Genomic DNA, 23,723 nt, shown 5'->3' with positions numbered 1-23,723 from the left:
AGGAGGTTGAGGAGGGTGAGCTTTACTATTGAATGTGTATAGAAAATGAAAAATTAAAAGAGATATAAACTAGAATGCTTGTTGTAACAACAGCCATCATTTTGTTAGAAAACAAGAAATTTACAATCCTCAGTATTGCAGAAATATGCTAATAACTTCAAAGCATCCATCAAACAAGTATATAAATACAATGGTCCACTTCAAAGGCTGTGATACTCCTTATGCATGGATTTGAGGATGAAGCTAGACCTCAGAGACAAAACCAGTTAAATGGTCAACAGGGATTCCATCGTACTATGTAGTTGCTGTGTTGACTTTGTTATTTTATTAATTCTATGTGATTTTTCAATTGCCAATAGTATTTACATTTATGTTGCACTTTACATTTCCAGACATTTAATTTTAACTCTTCATTTCAATAGTTTGGCATAGGCTTGTTGATGCCCCAGTACAACCTGCAATACAAGTCCCCCTAGCTTACTACTTCAAGAATGCACCAAGCCTATAGTAACAATATTTATATGGCCCTTTGTTGCCATGATCATGGCCTTCCAAAAAATGAAGTAAAAAATATCCATGCCAGTGTTTTTCCTGAAATGTTGTACAAATGTTCTCCAGTTAATGGGATGCTAGTGACAAGGCTGAAACTAAGCAAGATTTACTGTACAAGACATCTGACCGGTTGACAGGTTAATGTGCTATATAGTGGGATATGCTTACCTTGGCCTGGGGCGCTCCTCCTCTGTTAACAGAAGACATATATATGATTATTACATCATTCAGCACATAATGATATTTGACAGTAATTTGAGTAATGACGTAATCCTCTCCCTGTCACAAGTCTGTGGGGAAGGTATTCATATTCTCTGATGTCAGGTTTTACAATTTAACATCACTTAATTTCCCATAAAACATGGTGTCAATTAGCAAACGCAACAAAAGACAAAATGCTCCCTGCCTGCAAATGCTTATGTTGTGTGATCCCCAGTGAGCTTCATAATCTAGCTGTCAGATGTGAATTTGCTGTGACAGCCCTATGTGTCGAACAAGCTATAAAGTAGAGCTGTTAAAGTGATGTCTTGGATGGAACATGCTTAACTTAAACACGGAATATTAATAGTTTGCAATGCAAAATGATTAGACTTTTCCATGAAAGCAAAGAAATCTGTGTGTTAGGTTGTCTAATGACCCATGTAAATGTCTTTGAGATACAGAGTTCAGGCAAAACTATAGGTATAAAATCTGTTCAATCGTTTTATCATCTCTGGCAAGTGTATTTCATAACATATTGCTTGAAAGTCAGTGACTGGTATGTTACATATGGGTTCTGGCAGAATCGTTGAGGTCCTATCACCTGTCCTATACTTTTATTTCCCATGAAAAACTGGATATACTCAAGTAGAGGCCGATTTTTTCAGTACAAAATGTGCTTAAAAAACTAAACTCAGCTTATACTCGAGTCTATAAAAAAATAAACCTTAATACTCACCTTTCCGACACCCCCTGCAGGTCTTCTTCGTCATTGCTGTCGACAGCCAGTCACAGTTCCTTGCGCGCTGGCCACACACACTATGATGGCAACTGCCTGATTAGGCATACTTTGGGCTTTCTGTAAACTGGGGACATAGGCTTGCTATATACTGGGAGCAGGGGTTGGCTTTATACTGGGGGGTAGAAGCTGGCAAACTATATAGTTGAGGCATGTGCTGACTATATACTGGGGGCATGAGCTGACAGGCTATATACTTGGGGCATGGGCTGGCTATATACTGGAGGGCAGGGGACTGACTATATTGCTGGCTGGCTGGCTATTTACTGGAAGCAGTGGGCTAGATATATACCGGAGCATGAGCTGGCTGGCTATACACTAGGGGGCATGGGTTGGTTATATACTGATGGCATGGGCTTACTGACTATATAATAAGGAGGCAAGGGGCTGGCTAGCTATAAACTGGGGACAGGGGATGAAGGCTTTATACTGGGGGGCAGGTGCTGGTTGGTTATATACTGGGGGCTGGCATTTTCCACCCACGGCTTATATTCAAATAAATAGGTTTTCCTAGGTTTTTGTGTTTACATTCGGTACCTCAGCTTAAACTTGTGTCAACTTACGTATATACTCGTATACTTGAGTATATACGGTAATATTTCTGGATCATTTTATTTTTAGAACTCTGCATTGGCAATGTTTCTCCATTTATATACATAATATGTATTATTTTATTTTAATACATAAGCATTTGACTTGACTGTGATAAGGTATGTAGAAACACATACCTTATTGGCAACACCCTTTTTATTCCAAAGGGTATCTGCACATATTGCGGATTTTGGATGGATTTTATGTGCAGCGTAATACAGTAACATTAAAGAGAACGTGATTTGGAAAAAGTAATGTAAACAATGAAAAAAAAGACATGCAGAATTAATGGATGCAAACAAGCTACACATAATACAAATCCACCTAAAAATTGTACATATTTGATGCTGATTTACATGTTGATTTTCCGCATGACAATTTCTACATATATCCTAAATGTCCAGGGGGAATAACAGAGGAAGTTTCTAATAAAAGATTTTCCAGCGTTGTTATATCTTTGGAATTACAATGACTGTAAATGCTTAAACCATAAATGAATATTTGGTTTTAAGTTTTTAAAAATCTCTCCAAGATGCCACATATATACATTTATAACTCATCTATGCAGCAAGGATTCCCCATTAATGCAGTCGTGAGACAGTTATAATTTGCATCTGGAGGGGAATGGTGCTGCATAGTATAAAGTTGAGCATCAAACCCTAGAGACACACTTTGAAGCTGGTTTTCTTAGCCCTGAGTAAATTTCTGTCAAAGTATTTCCACACTCCTGTGCTTCTTATCTTTATGGTACATGGTAGAATTATCTGAGTCTTTTCATGTGACTGGTATCATAGTAACATGTGTAGAAACTTAGTATCACTGGTGTTTTATGTTTTTTTATGGAATGAACTTTATACTTGGTGCATCCAGCAGAACTCTATACTGAAATAGTTTTAATAAATCAACTAGCGGATGTCAGAGAGCTCAAACCTATTAGCGTAAGCCACACTGCCTGCAGGCGTTCTCATTGATCCTAGGACATGAATTCATTACCATGTACACATACCACAAACCATCCACAAGGAGAATAGGGACTGGGACAGTAAAGGCATTTTATGGGAACAAGCCACTAAGACAGTCAACATATCGGCTTTGAAGATGTCTAATTGCTTTTAGCTCATTTCAGTACAGAGGGAAATGGCAAGGTTTACTAAGCTGTACAAGGGAAGTCCACATCATATTATGTCTGTCTGTAAATACATTAAAACATATAATAGAAAATAGACTATACACTAAATAGACAGTTGCTACAAGCACAATTGACCTTTTAAATTCATAATATATTTTTTATAATGGTCATAGGTTTTGTAATACAGATAATTCAATCCTCTGCATATCCATGTAGTTATAAAACATTTTTATCAGCTGCATCTTCCAATAATCACATTTCATTGTTGAATTTAGGCTGCATTCACACATGGCGTTTATTTTGTAATGCAATATAACAGCTGAGGAGAGGAAATTTGCCTAATTACTTGCTCTCAACATTTGCGTTCACAAAATGCAATTAATATGCAACACACATTAACGTTAAAGGGGTATTCCGGGAATATGAATGTCTGACACAAAAACCCATGATGATATAAATAAATGAATACAACAAAACTCAATGTCATTAGTCACAAAACGGAGCTTAAATAGTTTGATTTTATGATTTACTAAATTTTATGGCCTCTCTAAAGTAGGTGGAGTTATTACCAAGATGGTCGCCACTGGAAACTGGTTTGTACAAAAAAAGTTTTTTTCAGATCATGCAAATGACCCTGGGGGGGGGGGGGGGGGGCTCCAGGCTCCAGATCCTGTCAGAGGGGGCACAAAGCAGTATGTCAGTGTGCTTGGTTTACAATCCTTCATCCTGGTGGTGGATGCCCTTTAAGCTTTAGGGCTTCTTTAGTAAAGATTTCGGTATTCCCAGACAGTAAAAATTAGGAGTTTCATTAGACATTTGCTAGCAGGAAGTGCCAACACTAGAGATGAGTGAATCTATTATTTGGTTCATAGATTTGGTACAATTTTGCATTTATTCAAGCACTGAAGCAAATCCAAATAGTTTCTGTTTTACTTTGGATGAGTCTTTAAAAATGGAGACTAGATACTGCTGTCATTTATTCCACAGCTTGAGAAGGGAGAAAACTTTAAAAAAGCTTTGTAAACAATTGAGAAGCTTTTCATCAAAAGATCGATGTTTGAGAGGACAAGAGGGGATTATATAACAATTCCCATAGTTAATGAAGCAAACCATTGGTTTGGAATGGACCCAATGATTCTCTCATCTTAAGCCAGGACCATTACAACTTCTTATCAGTCACTAATCTCAATAAGATTGATTGCTGAGTGAAACATAATGAGGCAAGGTAAGGATATCTGGTCTTGGGCAGTTAACTAGCGATTGTGATGGAAGCATGGTACACACACATTACCTTCTGCAGTTTCCTCTGTGGATTCTTCTGTTAACCAATAGCAAGAGAAATGGCAATAGGAATGAAGGCAGTAAAAGAGCAGCAGATAATTGCCAAGCACGAAAGACAGATGGAATAGGCCACCGTTTAACATGTGTTTAGAGACAAGACACAGATAGTTACTAGATCTGCTTATGCTCAGGAAGATGTGGTTTATTAAACTTTTTACCAAATTACCTATCCTGTAACAAGCCTGAGCCTACTGATCAGGCTAAATAATTGGAACATTTAGGATATAAGAGATATTTTCAGCTGATAACCGCATATAAGCAGTTTTATTATAATAAATACCATAAAATATTCAAGTATTGACTCACAGTCTGCCTTGCTAAATTGCTTACAAAAGAAAGTGTCGCACCACCTTCTTTTTTTTTTTTTTGCGATCTTTCGAGGTGCATGTACAGTTTTCTGACTATTTTTTGCAGCTAAGATAACCTCCTTCCAAAGTTCCTCATATGCCAGTTTACTGCAGTGTTCCCTGAGTTATCACCTGATTCCAGATGTAAAAGTTGCAACTTTTTGCAAAAAGTCATAAAAGTTGCAAATTTTTGTGCATATCCATATTTGCTCTTGTCATTTGTAGAAAATAGCTTAGGGCTGTTTGCAACTTTTTTGGGGACTGTTTTGTGACTTTTGATCAAAAAGATGTGAAAAGACGACATCACGTGGTGCCATAAAAGTGCATTGTACATGGGTACGGTGTGGTGAGAACAATGTAAGTCACTGTACCATGCCACCACTGCAAAAAAAATAGAGCTTGCTCTATCGTACACCCCTCTCCTTCTCCAGCCGGCTGCCTGACACCCCCAGGTTCTGGCCCGGAGTAACATATATGCCTGTACATATTTGCTTATTTATATTCTTTATTAGTAAAGGCTATTTACATATTTATAGTATAACTAGATTTTTGCAGCATTTTTTGGGAGAAATGAACAGTGCAGGTGATAATAATAAACTTTGTATTATACTTCATTTTATTAAAGAAAAATAGATTCTCTTTGGCTTTTTTCTGCTCCTTTCTCATGCAGTGATCAGTGTAGTATAACAGTGAAGTATCATACTCTGCATAAAAAAAAGGAAGGAAGGGCAAAGATTGACTCTTTCCATAGATAAAGAATTTAGATCTGTTAGATCTGTAAGAAGATTAGACTGCCCAGGGACTGTCAATAAAGAGTTAGGTCATCAGACACTTTATCTGCTTCCTTTATCTCATTTGATACAGGCCAAAAAGTTTATTTTCACAAACTGCTTAAATAAGGAAGAAAGAAAAGGGATATTATAGGACAGTAGTGGCAAACCTAGGCACGGGTGCCAGAGGTGGCACTCTGAGGCATTTCTGTGGGCACTCAGGACAGAGTTCACCAAATATGACCAAATCCACCAAACCTTCCTGCAGTCCCAGGCAACTTGGACCCCCAGTCCCCACAGAGCATAGTACATACTCTGCCAAAGTGTTTTTGTATTAAAAATTGGTTTTACAGAAAAAAAGATATGTTATATTGTACCTTTCATTAGCATGTGCTGTGTGACTAGGCAGTTGCCAAATGGGAGGGTCTGGAAAGGAGCAGTTCCCCCCCACCCTTTGGGAATAGCTACTCCATGTGACCTTTTCAAATATATGAAAACACCCATCACTGGGCTTAGTGACGCCCCCTGCTCCTCTACAGCCAATCCCAAGTGTGGGAAGTTATTCATATATTTGAAAAGGTCACATGTTTCCCAAGGGTGGGGGGGGACTGCTCCTTTCCAGCCCCTCCCATTAGGCAACTGCCTAGTCACACAGCAGATGCTAATGAAAGGTACAATATAACATATCTTTATTTCTGTAAAATGTATTTATTTATTTTTTTTATATAAAAACACTTTGGCAGTGTATGTGACAGGTTCCCTTTTAGAGATGCTGCTCTCACCATTCTGGACCCACCATTCTTCCTGTACAGAGTGACATTAGAGAGAAGCTATAATGATAGTCTCAATTTTCCCTCCTTCTTTCAACTGTATTGGTGGCTTCAGGGCCCGATACGATTGAAAGATGTGGAAGAACAGGTAGCAATAAGTTACTTCTTAAAAACCCATGTTGGCACTTGTAGTTTGGGAGCTCTGTCTCCAAAAGGTTCACCATCACTGTTATAGGAGAACATTGTTTCTAGACACTCTGCTCTGTGATCATAATTAGAGATGAGCGAACACTAAAATGCTCGGGTACTCGTTATTCGAGACGAACTTTTCCCGATGCTCGAGTGCTCGTCTCGAATAACGAACCCCATTGAAGTCAATGGGAGACTCGAGCATTTTTCAAGGGGACCAAGGCTCTGCACAGGGAAGCTTGGCCAAACACCTGGGAACCTCAGAAAAGGATGGAAACACCACGGAAATGGACAGGAAACAGCAGGGGCAGCATGCATGGATGCCTCTGAGGCTGCCTAATCGCACCATTATGCCAAAATTATGGGCAACAGCATGGCCATGACAGAGTGACAGAATGAAGCTAGATAGCATCTAAAACATCCAATAATTGACCCTGACACTATAGGGGACGGCATGCAGAGGCAGCGGCAGCAGCGGCAGGCTAGAGAGTGGCATGGCGACATACCCTAAATGGACTCAGGCTTCAAACCAATGGGTGGCAGAGAGGAACCAAAGGAGGTGAGCAAGAAGCGCTCAAATAATATCGCTACATGATAAAAGTTTGCCAGTATATTTTGTGGATTACACAGCAGGGTGGCGACAAAGTTAACATGGAAGCCATGAAAACAACCCCAAATTCTGCCTGACACAGCTCGTTTGATAAGGGGACCATGTATGCTTACAGTTCATGCCAGTCGCTGCACTTGCTGCCAGTCTCCTTTCGAATAGTTTAAAATAATAATAACCCTCATCCATAAAGCTCTGTATAATGCTGCACCCCCCTACCTCTCCTCTCTTATCTCAGTCTATCGCCCAACCCGTGCTCTTAGATCCGCCAGTGATCTTAGATTAACCTCTACCCTAGTGCGGACCTCCCACTCGCGTCTCCAAGACTTCTCTAGAGCTGCACCAATTCTATGGAATGCTCTGCCCCGGACTATCAGACTAATACCTAACCTCCAAAGTTTCAAACGTGCTCTTAAAACCCATTTCTTTAGGCAAGCCTATAACCCTCATTAACTGCATGAAGTTTTAACTCTTCTACTAACCCGTCCTGTGTCGTCCTCCCATCTGTTATCCAGCAACCAACAGGCACCAGACTTCTCTGCAGTCCCATTCACCCTGGACCTGGTATATAAGATGACGGCTGAGTGTTTCAAGCGACAGCAATTCCATTTATTATATTTTTTTCTATTCCCTAAGAAGAATGGCTTGACCATTAAATATTCTTTTACCTCGTGTTACCCCATCATCTTCATAAACCGTAAGCTCTGGCGAGCAGGGACCTCACTCCTGTTGTTCCATACAAATGTTGTGCTCTGTTACATTACATTTGTATTTGTTTCCTATGATTTGTAAAGCGCTGCAGAATATGATGACGCTATATAAATAAAGATTATTATTATTATGGAGGCAGTGAACTAGTAGTAGATTAAAGGTGCTGCAACTATGTTAGTTGGATCTTGTGATGGAGCTGGCGCTCTGCAGCCAGGCGAGCTTTCGCCAATCCAAGCCCCTGTTTCTAGGCTACTCCCCAAACAGCACTTCTAAGAACCTTTTGTATAAGATCAAGTGTAGTAGCGTTCTTATAAGTTTAGGATATGCCGGGTGAGGGGAATGTAAACAGATGCGCAAGAAGCGCTGAAATAATATCCCTAAATGGTAAAAGTTTGCCAGTATATTTTGTGGATTACACAGCAGGGTGGCGACAAAGTTAACAACTTTGATGTGGAATGCCCTGTAATAGCTCTTGGGTGGTGTGCCTTTTATCGCCTAGGCTCAGCAGTTTCAGCACCGCCTGCTGTCGCTTAGCGACGGCACTGCTGCTGTGCCTAGAGCTACCGACTGATGGCGCCATGCCCACGGATGGTAATTCGGAGGAGGAGGAGGTGGAGGAGGGGTGGGAGGAGGTATAGTAGGCCTTTGAGACCTGGACCGAGGTAGGCCCCGCAATTCTCTGCGTCGCCAGTATATGAGCAGCCCCAGGGTCAGACTCGGTCCCAGCCTGCACCAAGTTAAGTGTAGTAGCGTTCTTATAAGTTTGGGATATGGCGGGTGAGGGGAATGTAAACAGATGTGCAAGAAGCGCATGATGCGCATGGAGCTGGCGCTCCGCTGCCAGGCGAGCTTTCGCCAATCCAAGCCCCTGTCTCTAGGCTACTCCCCAAACAGCACTTCTAAGAACCTTTTGTATAAGATCAAGTGTAGTAGCGTTCTTATAAGTTTAGGATATGCCGGGTGAGGGGAATGTAAACAGATGCGCAAGAAGCGCTGAAATAATATCCCTAAATGGTAAAAGTTTGCCAGTATATTTTGTGGATAACACAGCAGGGTGGCGACAAAGTTAACAACTTTGATGTGGAATCCATGAAAACAACCCAAATTTCTGCCTGACACACCTCGTTTGATAAAGGGACGATGTATGGAGGCAGCTATATGGACGACTTTTGGAGGTAGCAATGGAGACAACGTGTGGAGGCTGCTATGGAGACAATTTAATTTGGATAGTGCCTGTATGTGGCAGTCCCAAACATTTTTCAAACCAGAGGAGCAGGTAGGTGGCCCTCCAGTAAAATGGAATAGATTGAGTGCCTGTATGTGGCAGTCCCAAAAATGTTTCAAACCAGAGGAGCAGGTAGGTGGCCCTCCAGTAAAATGGAATAGATTGAGTGCCTGTATGTGGCAGTCCCAAAAATTCTTCAAACCAGAGGAGCAGGTAGGTGGCCCTCCAGTAAAATGGAATAGATTGAGTGCCTGTATGTGGCAGTCCCAAAAATTCTTCAAACCAGAGGAGCAGGTAGGTGGCCCTGCAGTAAAATGGAATAGATTGAGTGCCTGTATGTGGCAGTCCCAAAAATGTTTCAAACCAGAGGAGCAGGTAGGTGGCCCTCCAGTAAAATGGAATAGATTGAGTGCCTGTATGTGGCAGTCCCAAAAATTTTTTAAAACAGAGGACCGGGTAGGTGGCCCTCCAGAAAAATGGAATAGATTGAGTGCCTGTATGTGGCACTCACAAAAATTGTTTCAAACAGAGGACCGGGTAGGTGGCCCTCCAGAAAAATTAAATGCATGAAGTACTATAGCAAGAGCCAGTGGGCCCTGTCAAAAAATAGCCATTTTCCTCTGCTTTACTGTACAAAGAGGAGGAGAAGGAGGAAAATGAGGAGGAGGAGGAGGAGTGGATCAATTATTCAGGTTGAGCTTCCTTCACCTGGTGGAGATTGGAAATTCTGAGAAATCCAGCCTTTATTCATTTTAATAAGCGTCAGCCTGTCAGCGCTGTCAGTCGACAGGCGTGTACGCTTATCGGTGATGATGCCACCAGCTGCACTGAAAACCCGCTCGGACAAGACGCTAGCGGCAGGGCAGGCAAGAACCTCCAAGGCGTACAGCGCCAGTTCGTGCCACATGTCCAGCTTTGAAACCCAGTAGTTGTAGGGAGCTGTGTGATCATTTAGGACGATGGTATGGTCAGCTACGTACTCCCTCACCATCTTTCTGTAAAGATCAGCCCTACTCTGCCGAGACTGGGGACAGGTGACAGTGTCTTGCTGGGGTGACATAAAGCTGGCAAAAGCCTTGTAAAGCGTACCCTTGCCAGTGCTGGACAAGCTGCCTGCTCGCCTACTCTCCCTCGCTACTTGTCCCGCAGAACTACGCACTCTGCCGCTAGCGCTGTCAGAAGGGAAATACTGTTTCAGCTTGTGCACCAGGGCCTGCTGGTATTCATGCATTCTCACACTCCTTTCCTCTGCAGGGATGAGAGTGGAAAGATTTTGCTTGTACCGTGGGTCCAGGAGAGTGAACACCCAGTAATCGGTGCTGGAATAAATTCTTTGAACGCGAGGGTCACGGGATAGGCAGCCTAGCATGAAATCTGCCATATGCGCCAGAGTACCAACGCGTAAGAATTCACTCCCCTCACTGGCCTGACTGTCCATTTCCTCCTCCTCCAACTCCTCCAACTCCTCTTCTTCTGCCCATACACGCTGAACAGTGAAGGACTCAACAATGGTCCCCTCTTGTGTCTCGCCAACATTCTCCTCCTCTTCCTCCTCATCCTCCTCCACCTCCACCTCCTCCGATATGCGCTGAGAAACAGACCTCAGGGTGCTTTGGCTATCAACAAGGGAATATTCTTCCCCCGTCTCTTGTGACGAGCGCAAAGCTTCCGACTTCATGCTGACCAGAGAGTTTTTCAACAGGCCAAGCAGCGGGATGGTGAGGCTGATGATGGCGGCATCGCCACTGACCATCTGTGTTGACTCCTCAAAGTTACTCAGCACCTGACAGATATCAGACATCCACGTCCACTCCTCATTGTAGACTTGAGGAAGCTGACTGACCTGACTACCAGTTCTGGTGGAAGTTGACATCTGGCAGTCTACAATCGCTCTGCGCTGCTGGTAAACTCTGGATAACATGGTCAGTGTTGAATTCCACCTCGTGGGCACGTCGCACAACAGTCGGTGAGCGGGCAGTTGGAGGCGGCGCTGCGCTGCCCTGAGAGTGGCAGCATCTGGGCTGGACTTCCTGAAATGCGCACAGATGCGGCGCACCTTCGTGAGCAAATCAGACAGATTGGGGTATGTCTTGAGGAAACGCTGAACTATCAGATTTAACACATGGGCCAGGCATGGCACATGTGTCAGTCTGCCGAGTTGCAGAGCCGCCACCAGGTTACGGCCGTTGTCACACACAACCATTCCCGGCTTGAGGTTCAGCGGTGCCAGCCACAGATCAGTCTGCGCCGTGATGCCCTGTAATAGCTCTTGGGCGGTGTGCCTTTTGTCGCCTAGGCTCAGCAGTTTGAGCACCGCCTGCTGTCGCTTAGCGACGGCACTGCTGCTGTGCCTAGAGCTACCGACTGATGGCGCCGTGCCCACGGATGGTAGTTCGGAGGAGGAGGTGGAGGAGGGGTGGGAGGAGGAGGAGGCATAGTAGGCCTGAAACACCTGGACCGAGGTAGGCCCCGCAATCCTCGGCGTCGGCAGTATATGAGCAGCCCCAGGGTCAGACTCGGTCCCAGCCTCCACCAAGTTAACCCAATGTGCCGTCAGCGATATATAGTGGCCCTGCCCGGCAGCACTCGTCCACGTGTCCGTGGTCAGGTGGACCTTGTCAGAAACGGCGTTGGTCAGGGCACGGATGATGTTGTCTGACACGTGCTGGTGCAGGGCTGGGACGGCACATCGGGAAAAGTAGTGGCGGCTGGGGACCGAATACCGAGGGGCGGCCGCCGCCATGAGGTTGCGAAAGGCCTCGGTCTCTACTAGCCTATAGGGCAGCATCTCCAGGCTAAGCAATCTGGAGATGTGCACATTAAGGGCTTGGGCGTGCGGGTGGGTTGCACTATATTTGCGTTTCCGCTCCAGCGTCTGGGGTATGGAGAGCTGAACGCTGGTGGATGCTGTGGAGGATCGTGGAGGCGACGATGGGGTTTTTGTGCCAGGGTCCTGGGCAGGGGGCTGACTAGCAGCTGACACAGGGGAAGGAGCAGTGGTGTGCACGGCCGGAGGTGAACGGGCTTGTTGCCACTGAGTGGGGTGCTTAGCATTCATATGCCTGCGCATACTGGTGGTAGTTAAGCTAGTAGTGGTGGAACCCCTGCTGAGCCTGGTTTGGCAAATGTTGCACACCACAGTCCGTCGGTCATCCGGTGTTTCCTTAAAGAACCTCCACACTTCTGAAAATCTAGCCCTCGCCGCAAGAGCCCTCACCACGGGAGCTTCACTAGTTGACAGTGGCGCTGATGCACCAGCTCTGGCCCTGCCTCTCCGTCTGGCCCCACCACTGCCTCTTCCAACCTGTTCAGGTCGAGGACTCTCCTCCGTCTCAGAAGCACTGTGTTCACCCGGCCTCTCAACCCAGCTTGGGTCTGTCACCTCATCATCCTCCGATCCCTCAGTCTGCTCCCCCCTCGGACTTCCTGCCCTGACAACAACTTCCCCACTGTCTGACAACCGTGTCTCCTCATCGTCGGACACCTCTTTACACACTTCCACTACGTCAAGAAGGTCATCATCACCCACAGACTGTGACTGGTGGAAAACCTGGGCATCGGAAAATTGCTCAGCAGCAACCGGACAAGTGGTTTGTGACTGTGGGAAGGGTCCAGAAAACAGTTCCTCAGAGTATGCCGGTTCAAATGGCAAATTTTCCTGGGAGGGGGCAGACTGGGGGGGAGGAGGCTGAGGTGCAGGAGCTGGAGGAGTGGGGATTTCGGTGACATGGGTGGACTGCGTGGAAGACTGACTGGTGGTGGACAAATTGCTCGAAGCATTGTCAGCAATCCACGACATCACCTGTTCGCACTGTTCTGGCCTCAACAGTGCTCTACCACGAGTCCCAGTAACTTCAGACATGAACCTAGGGAGTGTAGCTCTGCGGCGTTCCCCTGCTCCCTCATCAGCAGGTGGTGTCTCACCCCGCCCAGGACCACGGCCTCTGACCCCTGCAGTAGTTGGACGCCCACGTCCCCGCCCTCGTCCTCTACCCCTAGCCCTCGGGTTAAACATTTTTAAAATGAGAGTTATAACTTTTTTTTTTTTTTTACTTCTTTTTGTTTTTTTTTGTGTTTTTTTGTGTTTTTTTTTTTTTTTGTGTTTTTTGTTTTTTTTTGAGTTTTTAAAACCAAACAATCCTATCCTATTGCTATGGCTATTTTCTAGCCAAGTATCAAAGGAAGCACACTACTATGCCAGATGAGATGACACTGAGTTAGTGCCTAATAGAAATCCAACCCCTACTGAATTTTGCCACTTCGGCCTTTGCTATGGATATGTGCGCCACTAAGCGCAGAACACAGCGGTCGCAAGTCTCACTACAAATTGCTCAGAATTGGCAAGTACATGCACTGCAGAAACTACAGCCACCAGCAGATCAACCAGAAATCAAATATATAGAACGCTACTGTAGGCTTCAAGAAGCTGTTTGTATTCTCCTATGGCTATTTTCTAGCCAAGTATCAAAGGAAGCACACTACTATGCCAGATGAGATGACACTGAGTTATTGCCTAATAGAAATCCAACCCCTACTGAATTTTCCCACTTCGGCCTTTGCTATGGATATGTGCGCCACTAAGCGCAGAACACAGCGGTCGCAAGTCTCACTACAAATTGCTCAGAATTGGCAAGTACATGCACTGCAGAAACTACAGCCACCAGCAGATCAACCAGAAATCAAATATATAGAACGCTACTGTAGGCTTCAAGAAGCTGTTTGTATTCTCCTATGGCTATTTTCTAGCCAAGTATCAAAGGAAGCACACTACTATGCCAGATGAGATGACACTGAGTTATTGCCTAATAGAAATCCAACCCCTACTGAATTTTCCCACTTCGGCCTTTGCTATGGATATGTGCGCCACTAAGCGCAGAACACAGCGGTCGCAAGTCTCACTACAAATTGCTCAGAATTGGCAAGCACATGCACTGCAGAAACTACAGCCACCAGCAGATCAACCAGAAATCAAATATATAGAACGCTACTGTAGGCTTCAAGAAGCTGTTTGTATTCTCCTATGGCTATTTTCTAGCCAAGTATCAAAGGAAGCACACTACTATGCCAGATGAGATGACACTGAGTTATTGCCTAATAGAAATCCAACCCCTACTGAATTTTCCCACTTCGGCCTTTGCTATGGATATGTGCGCCACTAAGCGCAGAACACAGCGGTCGCAAGTCTCACTACAAATTGCTCAGAATTGGCAAGTACATGCACTGCAGAAACTACAGCCACCAGCAGATCAACCAGAAATCAAATATATAGAACGCTACTGTAGGCTTCAAGAAGCTGTTTGTATTCTCCTATGGCTATTTTCTAGCCAAGTATCAAAGGAAGCACACTACTATGCCAGATGAGATGACACTGAGTTATTGCCTAATAGAAATCCAACCCCTACTGAATTTTCCCACTTCGGCCTTTGCTATGGATATGTGCGCCACTAAGCGCAGAACACAGCGGTCGCAAGTCTCACTACAAATTGCTCAGAATTGGCAAGTACATGCACTGCAGAAACTACAGCCACCAGCAGATCAACCAGAAATCAAATATATAGAACGCTACTGTAGGCTTCAAGAAGCTGTTTGTATTCTCCTATGGCTATTTTCTAGCCAAGTATCAAAGGAAGCACACTACTATGCCAGATGAGATGACACTGAGTTATTGCCTAATAGAAATCCAACCCCTACTGAATTTTCCCACTTCGGCCTTTGCTATGGATATGTGCGCCACTAAGCGCAGAACACAGCGGTCGCAAGTCTCACTACAAATTGCTCAGAATTGGCAAGTACATGCACTGCAGAAACTACAGCCACCAGCAGATCAACCAGAAATCAAATATATAGAACGCTACTGTAGGCTTCAAGAAGCTGTTTGTATTCTCCTATGGCTATTTTCTAGCCAAGTATCAAAGGAAGCACACTACTATGCCAGATGAGATGACACTGAGTTATTGCCTAATAGAAATCCAACCCCTACTGAATTTTCCCACTTCGGCCTTTGCTATGGATATGTGCGCCACTAAGCGCAGAACACAGCGATCGCAAGTCTCACTACAAATTGCTCAGAATTGGCAAGTACATGCACTGCAGAAACTACAGCCACCAGCAGATCAACCAGAAATCAAATATATAGAACGCTACTGTAGGCTTCAAGAAGCTGTTTGTATTCTCCTATGGCTATTTTCTAGCCAAGTATCAAAGGAAGCACACTACTATGCCAGATGAGATGACACTGAGTTATTGCCTAATAGAAATCCAACCCCTACTGAATTTTCCCACTTCGGCCTTTGCTATGGATATGTGCGCCACTAAGCGCAGAACACAGCGGTCGCAAGTCTCACTACAAATTGCTCAGAATTGGCAAGTACATGCACTGCAGAAACTACAGCCACCAGCAGATCAACCAGAAATCAAATATATAGAACGCTACTGTAGGCTTCAAGAAGCTGTTTGTATTCTCCTATGGCTATTTTCTAGCCAAGTATCAAAGGAAGCACACTACTATGCCAGATGAGATGACACTGAGTTATTGCCTAATAGAAATCCAACCCCTACTGAATTTTCCCACTTCGGCCTTTGCTATGGATATGTGCGCCACTAAGCGCAGAACACAGCGGTCGCAAGTCTCACTACAAATTGCTCAGAATTGGCAAGTACATGCACTGCAGAAACTACAGCCACCAGCAGATCAACCAGAAATCAAATATATAGAACGCTACTGTAGGCTTCAAGAAGCTGTTTGTATTCTCCTATGGCTATTTTCTAGCCAAGTATCAAAGGAAGCACACTACTATGCCAGATGAGATGACACTGAGTTATTGCCTAATAGAAATCCAACCCCTACTGAATTTTGCCACTTCGGCCTTTGCTATGGATATGTGCGCCACTAAGCGCAGAACACAGCGGTCGCAAGTCTCACTACAAATTGCTCAGAATTGGCAAGTACATGCACTGCAGAAACTACAGCCACCAGCAGATCAACCAGAAATCAAATATATAGAACGCTACTGTAGGCTTCAAGAAGCTGTTTGTATTCTCCTATGGCTATTTTCTAGCCAAGTATCAAAGGAAGCACACTACTATGCCAGAAGAGATGACACTGAGTTATTGCCTAATAGAAATCCAACCCCTACTGAATTTTCCCACTTCGGCCTTTGCTATGGATATGTGCGCCACTAAGCGCAGAACACAGTGGTCGCAAGTCTCACTACAAATTGCTCAGAATTGGCAAGTACATGCACTGCAGAAACTACAGCCACCAGCAGATCAACCAGAAATCAAATATATAGAACGCTACTGTAGGCTTCAAGAAGCTGTTTGTATTCTCCTATGGCTATTTTCTAGCCAAGTATCAAAGGAAGCACACTACTATGCCAGATGAGATGACACTGAGTTATTGCCTAATAGAAATCCAACCCCTACTGAATTTTCCCACTTCGGCCTTTGCTATGGATATGTGCGCCACTAAGCGCAGAACACAGCGGTCGCAAGTCTCACTACAAATTGCTCAGAATTGGCAAGTACATGCACTGCAGAAACTACAGCCACCAGCAGATCAACCAGAAATCAAATATATAGAACGCTACTGTAGGCTTCAAGAAGCTGTTTGTATTCTCCTATGGCTATTTTCTAGCCAAGTATCAAAGGAAGCACACTACTATGCCAGATGAGATGACACTGAGTTATTGCCTAATAGAAATCCAACCCCTACTGAATTTTGCCACTTCGGCCTTTGCTATGGATATGTGCGCCACTAAGCGCAGAACACAGCGGTCGCAAGTCTCACTACAAATTGCTCAGAATTGGCAAGTACATGCACTGCAGAAACTACAGCCACCAGCAGATCAACCAGAAATCAAATATATAGAACGCTACTGTAGGCTTCAAGAAGCTGTTTGTATTCTCCTATGGCTATTTTCTAGCCAAGTATCAAAGGAAGCACACTACTATGCCAGATGAGATGACACTGAGTTATTGCCTAATAGAAATCCAACCCCTACTGAATTTTCCCACTTCGGCCTTTGCTATGGATATGTGCGCCACTAAGCGCAGAACACAGCGGTCGCAAGTCTCACTACAAATTGCTCAGAATTGGCAAGTACATGCACTGCAGAAACTACAGCCACCAGCAGATCAACCAGAAATCAAATATATAGAACGCTACTGTAGGCTTCAAGAAGCTGTTTGTATTCTCCTATGGCTATTTTCTAGCCAAGTATCAAAGGAAGCACACTACTATGCCAGATGAGATGACACTGAGTTATTGCCTAATAGAAATCCAACCCCTACTGAATTTTCCCACTTCGGCCTTTGCTATGGATATGTGCGCCACTAAGCGCAGAACACAGCGGTCGCAAGTCTCACTACAAATTGCTCAGAATTGGCAAGTACATGCACTGCAGAAACTACAGCCACCAGCAGATCAACCAGAAATCAAATATATAGAACGCTACTGTAGGCTTCAAGAAGCTGTTTGTATTCTCCTATGGCTATTTTCTAGCCAAGTATCAAAGGAAGCACACTACTATGCCAGATGAGATGACACTGAGTTATTGCCTAATAGAAATCCAACCCCTACTGAATTTTCCCACTTTGGTCTTTGCTATGGATATGTGTGCCACTAAGAGCTAAACACAACGGTAGCAAGTCCCCCTGCTAATTCCTCACAAAATGGTAATAGATGCAAATTAAAATAAAAAAAGTAGAACGTTATTGTAGCCCTAAGAAGGGCTGTTGGGTTCTTTGAGAATCACTCCTGCCTAACAGTAAGCTAATAGAACACCCTAACGCTTTCCCTGACCAGCAGCAGCTCTCTCCCTAGCGGCATCCAGAGACAGAATGATCCGAGCAGCGCGGCCAGCGGCTAGTCTATCCCAGGGTCACCTGATCTGGCCAGCCAACCACTGCTATCGACGTGTAAGGGTACCACGTCATGCTGGGTGGAGTGCAGAGTCTCCTGGCTTGTGATTGGCTCTGTTTCTGGCCGCCAAAAAGCAAAACGGCGGGAGCTGCCATTTTCTCGAGCGGGCGAAGTATTCGTCCGAGTAACGAGCAGTTTCGAGTACCCTAATGCTCGACCGAGCATCAAGCTCGGACGAGCATGTTCGCTCATCTCTAATCATAATGTATTTATTATGTTAATGGGTGGAGTATATTCTGATTGTATGCAGTGATATTCTTCCAGTGAGATATTATTCATATGTGCAGTTTTGTTAAAAGTTTAGTTTTGCTTTAAGCACATTTTTATAGGGTGAAATTGATTTCTTTACATCTCGGACAGGTCTCCATCAAAGAGAACAAACAAAACTGGTTTGAATGTGAGAATTGTCACCTACAGTACAGGTGAGAACAAAGTAAAATGATTTAATGAAAAAACACAATAGATGGCATGAAAATCATTAAAAAAATGCCCATGAAAGGTGTTTATAGCATTTATGTGTTAGCATGCATCCCTTGATTTCTCCACCATTTTGTGTAAATGTACAGTTTCATCACCAATATAAATAGTGTCAGCAGGAAAGCAAGCATTAATACCTGTTGCCTCCTCTTGCTCAGGCTTCTCTGCCACTGCATAGCACAAACGAAAGGCAAGAAACAGCAACAGAGAATGTCAGCTTAAGCATTATGTTAAATTTATAGAAAATATGGCACACACAGATCTGGAGCTGAACCGTTTCCACTAGAACAAATAGCAAATCCATTATTCTATCTGTTGTGAAAACAAGAAAAGTTCCATTCCTTGTCAATGAAGGTATATTTTCACATCAAAATTATAAGCTTAGACAATAATTATTCATTGACCATTCCTCGAAATGTACTGCAAGATAGTGTCAGTGGCAATAAAGGAGGACTCCAGGATCATATGTTTGGCTGTATATGAAACAGCCATATTACAGAAAAGGACAAGCAATTTGTGATGGATCCCAACAGTCAAATCCCCACCAATGTTACATCTGTAAACTATTCTATGAATATATGTTAAGTGTTATTCATAGGAAACATCATTTAATGGTAAAACCAAGCCAATCCTCCATAACCATAGGTTATGTTTTCCAGTAAAACCATCTGAAACCTGAATCAAAGGGGTTGCAAAGTGTTTGATCCCCACCTATCGGACACTGATCCCCTACCTTGCCCTGACACTTTTGAAATTAGTTTCTTCATCCCATTATGAATTGAATGTAAGATCACAAATTAAAATCCTAAATGTATAAGGAAGACCTACAGTTGAATAAGATGAATCCCATATATCCTCACCTTCTTCTTCTTGCTCTTCTTCTTTCATTATGGAAAGAGAAAAAAAGAGTAAAATGTTATAATTGTTTTGAGAATGAAGGAAATAACTCAATTTTTGTACTGGATGAATTGCCTTATATATTTTTAAAATGTTTCTATTTTCTATCTGATGTATATAATCTTGTACAGCTGCTTCAACTAATGTAGTTTACAGTTAAAGGGAACCTGTCTCCAGGAGACCCATTTTTAGCACTACCCCAGTCCCCACAGAGCATAGTACATACTCTGCCAAAGTGTTTTTGTATTAAAAATTGGTTTTACAGAAAAAAGATATGTTATATTGTACCTTTCATTAGCATGTGCTGTGTGACTAGGCAGTCGTCCACTGGGAGGGGCTGGAAAGGAGTAGTTTCCCCCCCACCCTAGGGAATGACCTTTTCAAATATATGAAAACACCCATCACTTGGCTTAGCAACGCCCCCTGCTCCTCTATAGCCAATCCTGAGTGAGGGGAGTTATTAATATATTTGAAGGAGGAAACATGGAGGAGCAGTTTCCCAAGGGTGGGGGGAAACTTCTCCTTTCCAGCCACTCCCAGTGGACGAGTGCCTAGTTACACAGCAGATACTAATGAAAGGTACAATATAACATATATTTTTTTCTGTAAAACCTATTTTTTATACAAAAACACTTTGGCAGTGTATGTACTATGCTCTGTGGGGACTGGGGGAGTGCTGAAAATGGGTCTCCTGGTGACAGGTTCCCTTTAACCCAGGTTGGAAAAATCTGATTCAAACCCATACACAGACTGACAAACAGGACTTACCCTCCTGCTGCTCCCTTTGTGGTGTGATAGTATACCCAAAGACATTGACAAGTGAAAAAAGAAAGGAAAATATAGAATATGGATCATTAATGAAGCAAAAGAACACCTTGTTTATAAGAAATTGGCATTACAATGTAAGAATTAATAGATTATAGACCATATTTATAGTACAGTATTTTCCGGACTATAAGGCGCACATAAAAGCCTTGGATTTCCTTGGAAATCCAAAGTGCGCCTTATAGTCCGGTGCGCCCTATAGGAGGACAGCGGACATAGGTCCCCGCTACCGGAGACAGCAGATCTCCAGCGGGAACCGCAGACCACGCGGCACGAACAACTTCTGCCGCGTCGGTCTGCAGTTCCCGCTGGAGATCAGCTGTCTCCGGTAGCGGGGACCTATGTAAGTATGGTCCGCTGCCCTCCGACGCTTCTGTTCTCGTCGGGTATCCGCTCCGCCCCCGGACCTCTGCCACGCCCCCGGACCCTGCGCCTTATAGTCCGATGCGCCTTATATATGGAATTATTACATATATAAGGGGCATCGGACTGATGCGCCTTATATTCCGGTGCGCCTAATGGCCCGGAAAATACGGTAAACAAGTGTATAATTAGTGGTAACTTTATCCCCAGATTTTGCTATATTTCAAATATCTGTGGCAGACCTGTGATGTTCTGGCATTTATAAGAAATTATTACTTGTATTATTATTAATAAAAATAGTTTTACAAATTATGTAAATTAGCCTGAGACGCTCAGGCTGACATCACCTGAGCGCCTCTCAGCATCGTCTGCTTTTAATTCAATCACACCCCGCACTGTAATAGCAGCGCCTGCTCCCACTCGAGGACCTAGAAGAGAGCTTCAGCCTTGCACCTGGACCAGCTCCTAGCTCCTTGGGAGCAGGCGGTACTATTACAGTGCAGTGCATACATTGATTAAAAGCCGACGATGCTGAGAGGAGCTCAGGTGATGTCAGCCTGAGCTCCTCCAGCTAATCTACATATTTTTTAAATGTCTTTTTCTTTGCAGGTGTTTTTTTATGCACAGTTTCCAAATGTTTCATTTTCAGAGATTACACTTCCATTTCCAGCACTGTATGATCATGCTTTATACTTAGCTCAGCTAATGTCAGCAGTGACATCCTGTTCAGGGCTGGTCACTACTGCACCTAATGACAGGTGACCTCTGCACAAACCGCATAGAAGCATGGAGAGGTGAGTACACCTCATTCATGTCCCCTTCAGAATAGGATGGAGGTTCCCTTTAAAGTGCATGTGATTGGCTCATAAGAGACATGAAAGGTTTATGGATGACTTACTCATATTCAACTTCTTCTGTATCAGACATTATTGCAGTTGTTCACCTGTAGATAAAAAACAGTAATATATCAATATCTCTTTAACTCCTGATCTCCGCAACTGTTTTTCACATTAATGTCCTGGGCATTTTACATTTTTTCCGTCAATGTCTTTTACAAGTTATACCTTTTTTTTTTTTTCGGTCTCTATAGTTGCATGCAGTCTTGTAATATTTAAATTTCTTTTCCTAGTATTGTTATAGACTTCAAGGGTCCTTTAACCCTAGGGGGTCAAATTGCTCATACAATATACTGCAATAAAGTTGTATTGCAGAATATTGTGAATATACTGATCACCTGATGCAGCTGACAGACCTGGGAGGTTTAGTGCCCTCAAATGACATCACTGCACCGCTGAAAAGGTGCCATGCTCAGGTTTGACCTTGGCAGTTAATGGCAGGTGTCAACAGGCAGGTATAATACAGAGTGGACACCTCCCCTGTATGGAAAGAGCTCAACCTGTGAACCATCTCCATTGAGGCTAATCACGCCACAATGTACATTCACATTGTGGTGTGTGTGATGGTTTAACTATAGGTGATGAAAATTGTCAATACTATTTTATAATAATTGCTTGTCTGTTGAAATATATCAATGAAAATCACCACTTCAACAAGGAGGTGACCATGTTGGAGATTTGATTGTCAGGAAGTGTTTATACTTACAAAATTATATTTTAATCTTTTCCCAATAGAACAATCCCAGAAATAAAGTTTTTTTTTAACGCAGTGTCATTGAACATGAATGGATATTTTGTACCACAAACATACAGAATAAAATGTGTTTGTATGTGTGTGTCATGATCATTCACTAGACTATTTTTAATTCAATGGTTGTCCAATTATGATCCTAATTCTTTCTCATGTATGAATACCAAAAAACCGTATATAGGATCAATTGACACTGCCCAAAACGGGGCATAGTATAATCTACAAGTGCCTACCAATAAGATTATAAATTACCAGGCCACCACCACAGCACCCCGACGCACGTTTCGCCGTCGCTTCCTCACTTCCTCACACCCCCTTGAGGAAGCAACGGCGAAACGTGCGTCGGGGTGCTGTGGTGGTGGCCTGGTAATTTATAATCTTATTGGTAGGCACTTGTAGATTATACTATGCCCCGTTTTGGGCAGTGTCAATACCTGTTACTATTTATTATGTGATTATCCTCATGTGCCTTGGTGTGATATCCCACTGTGGAATATACTGTCGTTGACTTTTGACCACCACCTCTTGTGTTGTTGTTGTTGTGGTTTTATCATGTTTTTAATATATTTCTGGATTGTCTATTTTGTCGTACAATAAAAAATGAATTTATAATAATATGGTATTGGTTTATTGTTGATGTTAAATTGAATTGATCCTATATACGGTTTTTTGGTATTCATCTTTCAATAGGTATATGGATTATATTAGATTGTAGAGGGTATCTTTGTTGGTATTCACTCTTTCTCATGTATGTTCCCAAAATTACATTAAGAATATATGATGATGATAAAATGGTTTCAATGCTTGCCAATAAAGTTTATAATTGTAATAGTATATAAACAGAAGCAGAACATGAAATGAAGGTAACCCATACTTTGTATATTGATATAATAAATGTACTTGTACATGAAAATGTTAAAGTTTGGGGTAGAAATCAGTGCAATTCAGTTTGTTCTGCAGTTTAGAATGATTACAAATGCCAAATTTTGTTAAAAGACACCTGTCATCAAGTTTCTTTCACTATTTCTGTCACCACTACCCTTTGGAGCAGCAAGGATTCCATCCCAGCCTTTATTTATTTAAACCATACAATAATCATTGTAAAATCATCTTTTCTTTATTATGCAAATGAGGCGGGGCACATGGAGAGAGAAAGTGGTGACACTTACACTATATAGTAAAACATTGCCAGACACCGAGAAGCACCTTGTATAGGAATATCTCATACACACACAGGCTGCAGGGGGCGTGGCTGCCAGAACCAGGAAGCATATAGAGGAGACATTATACCTCACATCATTATAAAGACTGTCAAGCATGTGTATAGGAGTATCTCATACACACAGGCTGCAGGGGCCGCCA

The 23,723-nt window shown here is 43.2% G+C and overlaps 1 protein-coding gene and 1 long non-coding RNA gene across 3 annotated transcripts in view; one reads left to right on the top strand and one right to left on the bottom strand.

Moving 5' to 3' along the window:
- Positions 1–23,723, bottom strand: part of TNNT1 (troponin T1, slow skeletal type) — a 49,295-nt gene that overhangs the window by 15,010 nt on the left and 10,562 nt on the right. Inside the window, exons 2-5 of one of the 2 annotated variants that reach the window (XM_072156786.1) lie at positions 21,613–21,657; positions 20,295–20,308; positions 19,490–19,510; positions 721–742 (exon numbers count right to left, since the gene is read on the bottom strand). In XM_072156786.1, coding sequence (XP_072012887.1) covers positions 721–742; positions 19,490–19,510; positions 20,295–20,308; positions 21,613–21,641 — 86 coding nt within the window. In that variant the 5' untranslated portion in view covers positions 21,642–21,657. Of the gene's footprint in view, positions 1–720; positions 743–19,489; positions 19,511–20,294; positions 20,309–21,612; positions 21,658–23,723 lie in introns of those variants that run through there. The other variant, XM_072156787.1, reaches the window with a different exon arrangement.
- LOC140135369 (uncharacterized) overlaps positions 18,511–23,723 on the top strand; it is a 30,963-nt gene continuing 25,750 nt past the window's right edge. The window contains exon 1 of the long non-coding RNA XR_011856505.1: positions 18,511–18,574. This is a non-coding gene — a long non-coding RNA (uncharacterized lncRNA). The remainder of the gene's footprint in view (positions 18,575–23,723) is intronic.

The sequence above is a fragment of the Engystomops pustulosus genome, chromosome 6, assembly GCF_040894005.1.
Source record: "Engystomops pustulosus chromosome 6, aEngPut4.maternal, whole genome shotgun sequence".
NCBI lineage: Eukaryota > Metazoa > Chordata > Amphibia > Anura > Leptodactylidae > Engystomops > Engystomops pustulosus.
Note: the sequence above shows the minus strand (reverse complement) of the source record. Positions and strands in the feature narration are given on the sequence as shown.